An 11,029-nucleotide genomic window follows, 5' to 3' on the forward strand; every position below is an offset into this window, starting at 1 on the left:
AATCGTCATTAAAATCAGTGCTCCTGCCAAAACGGCCATTTTTAAAAACATTTTAGGCATTGACCCATGTCCCCTGGGGCAGGAGCCAGGTCCCCAAACCCTTTTTAGGACAGCATCTTGCATATTAGCCGTTAAAATTAGCACTTTTAATTTCTAACGTTCGAGTCCCATAGACTTCAATGGGGTTCTAACGTTCGTACGAATTTTGGGGTCTGTTTGAAAGTTCTGGTGCGAACCGAACCGGGGGGTGTTCGGCTCATCCCTAGTGGCTAGGATGGGCACTGATAAGCGGCATGGATGGGCACTGATAGGCGGCATTGTAATTTAAAGTTTTGTAGGGATGGATGCCAATCAGTGCCAAACAATAATGCATGCCAATCAGTGATGCCCATTTGGGGCACTGATTGGCATCCATTATGGGCACTGATTGGCATTCATTATGGGCACTGGCTGGCATCCCTGGTGGTCTAGGGGGCATACCTGGTGCTGGGCATCTCCTGGTGGTCTGGTGGCGTCCCTGGTGGTCCAGTGTGGGCATTCTCGGGGGGGCTGTGCTGATAATCGATCAGCACAGAGCCCCCCTGTCAGAGGAGCAGCCAATCGGCTCTCCTCTACTCACGTCTGACAGACGCGAGTGAGGAAAAGCCGATCACCGGCTCTTCCTATTTACACTGTGATCAGCCCTGATTGGGCACAGCTGATCACGTGGTAAAGAGTCTCCCTCGGAGACTCTTTACTGAGATCGTAGTTGCCGGGTGTCAGACTGACACCCCGCAACAACGATCGCTGCGATGCGTGTCCCCGGGGGCACGCAGCGGCTTAATATCCTGATTGCGTCATATGACGTCCGGTCAGGATATTACAACCACTTTGCCACCGTCATTTTGCTATATGGCGGGCGGCAAGTGGTTAAAAAAAAAATCGAAATTCTTCATCAATTTAGGCCAATAGGTATTCTGCTACATGTTTTTGGTAAAAAAAAAAAAAATCCCAATACTTGTATATTGATTGGTTTGCGCAAAAGTTATAGTTGCTATACTGAATACGATTTTGGTCCATTAAAGTGATACTAAAGTCTTGTTTTTTTTATTAAAAAATAAACATGTTACACTTGCCTCCTCTGTGTAATGGTTTTGCACTGACAAGCCCAGATCCTCCTCTTCTTGGGTCCCTCACCAGCGCTCCTGGCCCCTTCCTCCTCCTGCCTCCACAGCAAACAGCTTTCTATGGGGGCACCCGATCCAAGCCGCTGCTCTGTGTGTCCATTCAGACACAGAGCCATGACATGGCCCTGCCCACCTCTCTTCTCCGATTGGCTCACTGATTTTGATTGACAGCAGCAGCTGTGTGTCTCAACCAACCAGGAGAGAGAGTCCCAGACAGCCAAGGCTGTTGTGCAATATTGTTGGATCGAGATGGGGCTCAGGTAAGTATTAAGGAGGGCTGCTGTATACAGAATTTTTTTTTTATCTTAATGCATAGAACGCATTAAGATAAAAAACCTTCAGCCTTTACAGCCACTTTAAGATTGGGGTGTCTAGGGGCAGAAAATAAAAGTCAAAATGCCTGTAAAATGGGCGTTTGACAGCTGCAGTATGCACGAGGCCCTTATACAGAATAAAGTGAATCAGGAAAACACTGCATTATGGCCACTAGATGGAGCTGATGATCAAATTAAATAAATACTTATTTGCTATCATAGTCAGCTCCATCTAGTGGCCATAATATGACATTTTAGATAAAAATAAACTAAGATAAGTTAAGATGATAAGATAATATAAAAGATACGATTTATTGTCATTGTAGAAAACAAATTCACAAGGAAATTACATTTGTATTTCACACAATCTTCACACATCACAATCATCAAATTACACCTTTATCATGTATGAATTAATAATACCAAAATATATATTATATATATATATATATATATATATATATATATATATATATATATATATATATATAAAATGAGTACTCTATTCTGTTTGAATGAAAACATTCAACCCATAGAAAAAACTGCCTAAAACATTTATTTTTGCCCCCATTTGCACAGAATGAACATACAGTACATGCAGTGTCACAGGGCGTTTAACACTACAAAACATTTATATAAATAAACCCCATTAGTAGTAATTGAAATAGGATGACACATACCAGGGCGCCATCCCAAAACTGTTATAATGTAGTATACAGCTCCATAACACTGAACAAACAGAGACAGATCAGACTAATGAAAGCTATATTCTCATTGGTAGATCTATCACACCATTAAATAGCAAGCTGCTAATTCTTTGCCAGTGTTATAACCTTGACAAATAAGTTGGTTCTTTTCAAAGTTCTAGAAGGGAAAGAGGTTATAAAATTCTCTGCATAATACTCAGGCTCTTTATGGAGCTGAACTCAGTTTTCAACACTTGTTCTTAGGCACTTAAATATTTAGTAGAGTGAAGACCTGTCTAGTCATTGCTGTGGACTCCTGGGGATTGTGAAAGGCCTTTCCATTAGTTCGTATATAACCATATGTTGTGAATCATAAAAGTGCATTTCGCCAAGCATCAAACATATTATAAAACTTTCAAGACCAGATTTCTGCAGTCTGTAGTCAGTGGTGGAACATATTGATATGGATGTAGAAAAAATATTAATGATTAACAAAAAAAAAAAAAGGCGATTTAGAAAATTGCCATGAAGCATGACTTGTTTTAATTCACTTACGAATGACACATTCTACACTAAACTGTATATAAAACGATTTAGAAAAACTGTTGGAGCCAAAGAGGAAATGCTAATCTGCTCACATAATTTGGAATAAAAACATCTTTGCCATTCTGAAGCTTCCCTCCAACCACTTTGCATATTATTTTATATATACTGTGATTCTGTACTTGCCAAATATGCTGCAGAAATCTCTCTCCGCTGAGTCTGGCTGCAGCCATTTTAACTGTGGGCAGCTGAAGCTGCTGCCTGTTCACTTGCTGGATTTACACAGAGGCACACCTCCAGCTCTGCAGCTCTCATTGGCCCTCTTATGACTCATCTCCCCCTCCCTTCCTGGCAAACTCTCACAAGAGTGATAAAGAGAGTTGTGCATGATGTATGATAAGCCTAGGCTAATGACCAGACAAGAAACAGGAAGTGGGCTGTATAAGATATTTACTGGCAGAAAAAAAATGTTTTACTATCCAAAGTTAAAACAACAAGGGCAGAAGATTTAATAGGTGGAAATTTAAAAAAATGACTGAAGGTCCGCTTTAATAAAAGAACAGATTGAGCATTTCTTAGCCCTTGTACACATGGTCGGAGAATCTGTCGGAATGAGTCTTATCGGACCGTGTCGTCAGATAATCCGACTGTGTTTGGTATGCATCGGACTGATGCCGTCCGAATCTCCGTCCGACCCAATTTTCCAACATGTTGGAAATATTTCCCGACCAACTGGGCCGGACGGACCTAATCCGATCAGGTGTAGAGCATTTTCATCGGACCAAGTGGCACGCATGCTCAGATCAAATTCCTACATCAAAGCTATTGGCTACTAGCCTGAATGTAGTCCCATCGTAACGAAATTATGTCATCACGTTCTGAAAGATCGGATTTTTCGCCAACTTGGCCCGACCGTGTTTATGCAACAGTTTCGGACACAATCCGTCGGACTAAATCCGACGGGCAAAATCCGACGGATTTGGTTGGCAAAATCTCCGACCGTGTGTACGTGGGCTTATAGGTCTAAAGGTTGCCATTTGCACTTTGATAAAATATTTCTTTCTTTTCTGATTCCGGTAGGAACAATCGATCTATAGATGACAACCCATTCAATCGATATGTCACACATGGATAAGTTGACCTAAATAAAGAAACTTGAGTTACTGCTCTGGTTCCTGTGTCCCAAAACCAGCGGACTCACACTGCGGGTGCTGGCTCAGTCTAAAGAGTTTGCCCCGGCTCTATGTGATCAGACAAAAGGAAAAGATCCAACAGTTATGTAAATTGAAGCAACCTCTGCCTAGCTCCATCCTGGCCACACCAATTTCGCTCTGCTCCCGGGACTTAGTCGTGGATAGGGATGAGCTCAGGCGTGTTCGCATGGAACATGTGCAGAGCCCGCCAGGAAGTTGGCGCAGCGCTGAGCTAATCACAGGCAGTGAGACATTGCCCGATATCTGCAGCCGCACATCGGGGCAATGTCTCACTGCCTGTGATTAGTGCAGCGCTGTGCCCACTTCCTGGCGGGCTCTGTACATGTTCCATGCGAACACGCTTGAGCTCATCCCTAGTCGTGGAGGTGAATTTTGATCAATAGTTAAATGGTTAGTTCACCATTCACAAAAAAAAACTATACAGGTGAATTAACACGGCACATTTTTTTCTTTATAGGTGAACTTCAGTAACTCAAAGACATGATTAGATCTTATGACTGTAAGTTATCAATCACTTCTCTATTTCCACTATGTAATCCGATTTATCCAAATACGATCATATTCACGAACAAAACATCTCAGTGCTGCTGATTGATGCAAAACAATTGATAATTTTGCAACCTGGCTGATCGACTCAGTTTGAAGAAATCTCATTGAAACTAAATCGACCGGAAGGGAAGTTATGGCTATTCAATACTTTGCAGATTCAATCGATCGGATTCAAAATTAGACAAGGAGGATGATACTTGGACTGATGCCGGATAGACATATCAATAAGGTCTGTGTTCATCCATATAAATGGAAGTAATAGGCTAAGAGGGGCATTCTGACCTGGCTAATTTATAATTAAAGCACCTTTTAAAAAGAGCATTTTTGGTCATTAACCTCTTGCTGACCATGTAATGCATGAATGAGGTAGTTGGTAGAATGGGCTTTAACGCCCAGCTGCTGCACATATGCGTTCACAATAGCATAAATTAGCATGAATTGTCTTGATTGGCTCTCAAAAGCTGTGTACTAACAATCATATTATCGGACGATCACTTTAAAAGCGTTATTTTTCGTACGATTTTCTGGATGTGTGTACAGGCCATTAGTCTGTTCAAGTATCATAACCAATTGCCACGGTTTTATTTTTCTTTTGGATAACAGTTTTAATTTTATTAACCCTTTTTTGCAATCTCAGTGCTGCCACCGGATTTAATTCTTGGAAACGAAGGTGGAAACTCCCCATAATAGAAGATCTGAATCCTTCTGAGCATCTCATGGAGGACCGCAGTATGTACCATAGCAGAGCCTTGAGTGTGTTGCTGCCTTTTTCATTTTATCCAGTGTATTTTTGTTTTTGATACAGCAGAGGGAAAGTTAGGACCTCTGTCAAATTGTTGAAGTCTTTTATGCTGAACCCATCCCAAGTATTTCCTCTGAATAGCTGTTTATGATAGAAGGACACCTCTTACCTTCATCACCCACACTACTCAGTTTCCTTTCCAGGTCCGCAATTGCATTTTTTCTTTCATATATAGACGCTTGTAACATTTCCCTGAGGAAAACAAAGACAATTAATGTGACCCTCAACAATGAAAATGATAGTCATAGAGAAATCAGTTGTCACAAGAGAAATTAGAGACTTTAGGGGGAATATCTCTATACAGGCTATGAGTGGGAACTCTGCTTTATTGGCGCACATCGGAACAACATACTTAGAGAGGTGCTGGGAACTTTTAGAGTGACAAGTAGGTAAGAGCCCAATGTTCAAGTCAAACATCGGGTGTTCGCCCGTTTGCCGAATACCAAACATTATGGGGGAAATTTGAGTGCCCGCGGAACGCCACATAATGAACGCGAGGTCGCAGTGCATTAACTGCATGCTTTGGCCAATCACACTGCCCTCTGCTGTGAGAGCCATGATTGGCCAAAGGCAGGGTGCATGCCCACACTATGCAAGGCTGCTTACACAGCATCCGTACATAGTTTTAAGAATGAGAGCAGCAAAATTACATTTCTAAAGGAAAAAATGTAATTTAAAACTGCTCGTGGCTGTAATGTATTGCCGGATACCGGCATATAAAACAGCAAGTGCCCCCCCCCCCCCCCCCCAGTTCATTACCAGGCCCTTGGGGTCTGGTATGGATATTAAGGGGAACCCTGTGACAAAAAATTAAAAAAAAATTGTGTAGGGGTCCCCCCAAAATCCATACCAGGCCCTTCAGGTCTGGTATGGATGGTAAGGAGAACCCCGCACCAAAATAAAAAAAATGACATGCCCCCCCCCCCCCCAAATCAATATCAGACCCTTATCTGAGCACGCAACCTGGCAGGCCGCAGGAAAAGGGGGACGAGAGCGGCCCCCCCTCCTGAATCGTACCAGGCCACATGCGCTCAACATGGGGAGGATGTTTTGGGGTCCCCCCCAAAACACCTTATCCCCATGTTTATGGGGACAAGGGCCTCTTCCCCACAACCCTTGCATGGTGGTTGTGGGGGTCTGTGGGCGGTGGGCTTATCGAAATCTTGAAGCCGCCTTTAACAAGAGGACAAATTAGAGGTTGAAATACTAAATAAAGTGGACTTTATAGGCACACGAGTAATAGATCTAGAAAAACTTTAATAATATTTATCTTGTTTTATTAAAAAAGATATAAAAAACTGGGGTACAGTTGCTACAAAAATATATAACACAAGAATAAACGTAATTGTTAATATACCCTACGCATATAGAAAATGACATCACATAATAGCTAGTATAACCACATTCATGACATTGAACCATATACGGTAGGTTCTTGAATTATTGCCTGATGTAAATATGCAATAAATTGTGTGTCCAAATCTAGGTCCGGGTATATCAATTTTTTCAGAAGCTCGACATATTGCACGTGGAATACGCTTCCTCAGAAGCAGCAATTTTCATGACAATAGGAGACTAATAACGCACAATAAATGCCACGCAGCCTGAGTAAATGCACAGGATTTTCAGCATTGGAATAGGCAAAAAGATAACCTCTAAACAAAGAAGCTTGACTTCAAAAAAACCTCAGTAAGAAAGATGTCCGTCAGGATAAGTAATATGTCCTGTCGATATATTAAAGGCAGGCTAGGAGTGGGAAAAACCCATCCAAAGATGAAATGCATTGCAAGTAAATATCAGCATCACAGCATGGCATTAAGCCATAATAATCCAAGTGAGATCGGCAACTAAGTGGGGGGGGGGGGGGCATGCTGTTTTTTCAATGATTTTTATCTACAGTATATTGCCGGGACCTGAAAATTTATTACAGCTGCGATCAGTTTTAAATGACATTTTTTCCTTTAGAAATATCATTTTGCGGTGGTACTGTTCTAAACATGGGAAAGAAGTTCTACTTTACAGGCATACTAAGGACACCGCCCAGGCACAATATTTAATGGAAAAATTCATTTTTATTGTTTCACTTTAAGCATTATTAACTACTTCCCACCCAGCCAATGTATATAAACGGCCAGGTGGGAGCCTCCTTCTTCTGACTGGACGTCCAGGAACGTCCTTCAGAAGGAGGGGGATCGCACGCGCGCGCGCCCGCACAGCAGCACGATCCCGATGCGCTCGTGTCACCCGGACACGGCACATCTCGGATCAGCAGGAGGGCTCTGTGATTGGCCCTCCTGAACACATGATGGCCGTGTCCAATCACAGCCGTCATGTGATGTAAACAAACAGCCGGTTGCTAGGCAATCGGCTCTCCTCTCCTCACATGGAAGTCTTCGCTGAGGAGAGGAGAGCAGATCGCTGCAGCCGGCTGGTGATCAGTGAGTATGAGCTGTTTTTACAGCTTTTTACTTACTGATCACCAGTCTAGTATAAAACACACATGTCCCCAAAACTCACATGTACCCAAAACACACATGTCCCCACGCATGTCCCCAAAACACATGTCCCCAAATAATAAAAACCCACGTCCCCCAGATATGTCCCACTAAAATCACATGTCCCAATGATTAACTGCACACATATGTATGTGATCACCTGCACACATCTGTACATGATCATTTGCGTACATATGTCCGTGATCACACAAACTAATTATTATACACTTAACTGAATTTTTTTTACCAAAAACATGTAGTAGAATAAATGTTGGCTTAAATTTATGACAAAATTAGATTTTATTGGATTTCTTTGAAAATAGAAAGAAGAAAATATTGTTTTTTTTCACTTATATCGCAAAAAATAAAAAACAGAGTCATGAATAAATACCACCAAAATAAAGCTCTATTTGTGCGAACAAAATGATAAAAAATTCATTTGGGTACAGTGTAGCACGACCGTGAAATTGTCATTGAAATTGCAAGAGCGCTGAAAACTGAAAATTGGGCTGGGAAGGAAAGGGGGCGAAAGTGCCCTGTATTGTAGTGGTTAAAATCACTGCTACTGAAAAAAACAAGCATTTAAAAAAAAAAATAAAAAAAATTTTGCATTGATACATGTCCCCTGGGGCAGGACCCAGGTCCTCAAACACTTTTTATGGCAATAACTTGCATATAAGCGTTTAAAATTAGCACTTTTGATTTTTCATATTTGTGTCCAATAGACTTTAATGGTGTTCGCGCTAATTTTTTGCCTGTTCGCAAGTTCTGGTGAGAACCGAACCGGGGGGTTTCGGCTCATCCCTACTGACAAGTACAGTCAGATGAAGGAAAACCTCAAACAAGCTCAGTAGCTCTGGCAAAGTGCCTCACACACAGTAAGACTTCCCTAAATGGGCACCCAAAATGAGGTCAAACCAAAGAAATACCAGACCAAAATTTATAAAAGAGTCCAAGATAATTTTAATTGTTGGTGAAAAAAAAACAGATGACATGTTTCAGGGGCAATATTCCCCCTTCCTCAGGGCTCAAAATAGGATAATTCAGATGGACTCATCATCCCTGCTCACTAACTATGTGACTATGAGGCGCTATGGTAGAGCAAGAAGTAAGTCACCGGGGACTTACCATGTGCTCTGGGGAGGAGAAGACTCCATGATAACCATCAACACGATCGGATTTTCCGATGGGAAATGTGAGATGACAGGCTGTTGCCGAAAAATCTGGCTGTTTGTATGCTCCATTGGACAATTGTTGTCAGATTTTCCACGGACAAATGTTGGATGGCAGGTTTTAAGATTTTCCACAAACAAATGTTTGTTGTCAGATTTTCCTAGCGTGTGTACACAAGTCCGTCGGACAAAAGTCCAAAGCACAAACATTCATGCTCAGAAGCAAGGAAGAGCCAGAAGCGGTTGCTCTTGTAAACTAGCATTCGTAATGGAGAATTAACATTTGTGACGTGGCAAATTAAGAAATCTCCAAATGCAGCGCACATTCTCTTCTTCTTTAATGGGATAATAATGAAGCTGCTTTGCTGGTAATACTGATGGGAGTTATTGCAAACAAATTTTCAAAGGTTTTTTTTGTGATATCAAGAATAATATTATTATGCTTTTTTTACGGCAAGTTACTACAACACCATTATCCCTTAGTTTTTATGTTCAAAGATACAACTATACTACTCCCAAACTGTCATCTGAAGTAAAACACATAGCCAAGTATTATTCTCCAAAATGTTTATATTGTGTATTAAAAAAAGAAAACAAATAAAATTAGACATGCTATCTGCCAATAGAACGTAACCAAAAAGTGCATTCTATGCATCCTAAAATATAGAAAATATACCAAATCAAATCATTATTATTCAACTAAAAAATAAAATAAAAGCCTCATGCATGTATCCTGCTTCTTAATATAGGGGGGTCAACAATGGCAAGAGTTGGTGAAAGCAGGGGTCCTTCATCAGGAGATAATTCCGAAAATCATCTGGATTATTCTCCTGGAGCTCCTGCAGCAAAGGCATATGACATAAAGCAACCAATTTTTGGTTCAAGAAATCCTCCTCCTCCTGTTCCTGGACTGGACTTGGGTCAAAAGCAATAACTCCAAGGACATTAATAAATAACACGTTATCTCCTCCCATTCCTCAAAATGTCTGGTTAACAACCGTCCGCTCAGAAATTAACTGAAAAGCTCAAAATGAAAAGCATGAATCAACACTCACCAAACTTCTACTAACACAAAATTAGCAGAAAGAGCCCAAAAGGGGGCGCTAAAGAGTTGAAAAACCTTGTAGTACATCACTACGTTTGCGTTTCTTGGCCAATAATTCCTTACTGTTTGTAGGCAATAAGGATGAGCTCCAGCGTGTTCGCATACAGCATGTGCAGAGCCCACCAGGAAGTTGGCGCAGCACTGCGCTAATCACAGGCAGTGAGACATTGCCCTAATGCGCGGCTGCAGAGATTGGGAAATGTCTCACTGCCTGTGATTAGCGCAGCGCTGACTTCCTGACGGGCTCAGCACATGGAGCATGCGAACACGTCAGAGCTCATCCCTAGTAGGCAAGACAAAAGACCAAGGTTTTGTCTGCGGAAAATCCGATTGTGTGTACGAGGCTTTACTCTAAACAGGTAACCTGTAAAAAATGTAAAGCGTTTGCCTATGGAGGATTCTAATTATCATAGATTGTCGCCATTCCATATGCGGATTTTAAAGCGTGACATGTTAGGTATCTATTTACTCGGTGTAACATCATCTTTTATATTGTACCAAAAATTGGGGTTATTTATTTTGTTTTGTTTTTTGCATGTATGAATTCTGGCTGTCTTGCTGTCATGCTGATCCTGTGTCTGGTGAGTGACCCAGAAGAATGATATGATCAGTACACTCAGATGCGATTCAGTTCGCATTGTGCGCTATACAAGTATTTTATTTATTCATTCATTCAGATGTGATGGCTCAGTAAACAGCCTCACTTCCTGCTGCTGCTGAGAGCCCATATATACATTATATACTGCTATAAAGAGGACTACTACATCTATAGATAGAAATGATCAGAGCTCCAATCCGCACATAACAGAGGTAATAATAACCGGGCTCACTTCATCCTTCGCTCCGCCTGCAGTTCTTCCATTAGCTGATGATAATGATCGGGAGGTCCAGGGCTCCGCTCCATACTCCGCACAGCCTGATGACAGCTGCGTCCTGCATCACCATGACTACCAGGACCTCGCACCACGTGAGCGGCTCCGTCT

At 41.7% G+C, this 11,029-nt stretch overlaps 1 protein-coding gene across 2 annotated transcripts in view; it reads right to left on the reverse strand.

The window, feature by feature from the left end:
• The window catches only part of CCDC169 (coiled-coil domain containing 169), a 75,249-nt gene extending 64,223 nt beyond the window's left edge, over positions 1-11,026 (reverse strand). For both annotated transcript variants that reach the window (XM_077484148.1, XM_077484147.1), the window contains exons 1-2: positions 10,877-11,026; positions 5,384-5,466 (exon numbers count right to left, since the gene is read on the reverse strand). In XM_077484148.1, coding sequence (XP_077340274.1) covers positions 5,384-5,466; positions 10,877-10,950 — 157 coding nt within the window. In that variant the 5' untranslated portion in view covers positions 10,951-11,026. The remainder of the gene's footprint in view (positions 1-5,383; positions 5,467-10,876) is intronic.
• Between the last annotated feature and the right edge of the window lie 3 nt (positions 11,027-11,029).

The sequence above is a fragment of the Lithobates pipiens genome, unplaced genomic scaffold, assembly GCF_037356315.1.
Source record: "Lithobates pipiens isolate NorthernLeopardFrog02 unplaced genomic scaffold, aLitPip1_a1.2 Scaffold_16, whole genome shotgun sequence".
Classification (NCBI taxonomy): domain Eukaryota; kingdom Metazoa; phylum Chordata; class Amphibia; order Anura; family Ranidae; genus Lithobates; species Lithobates pipiens.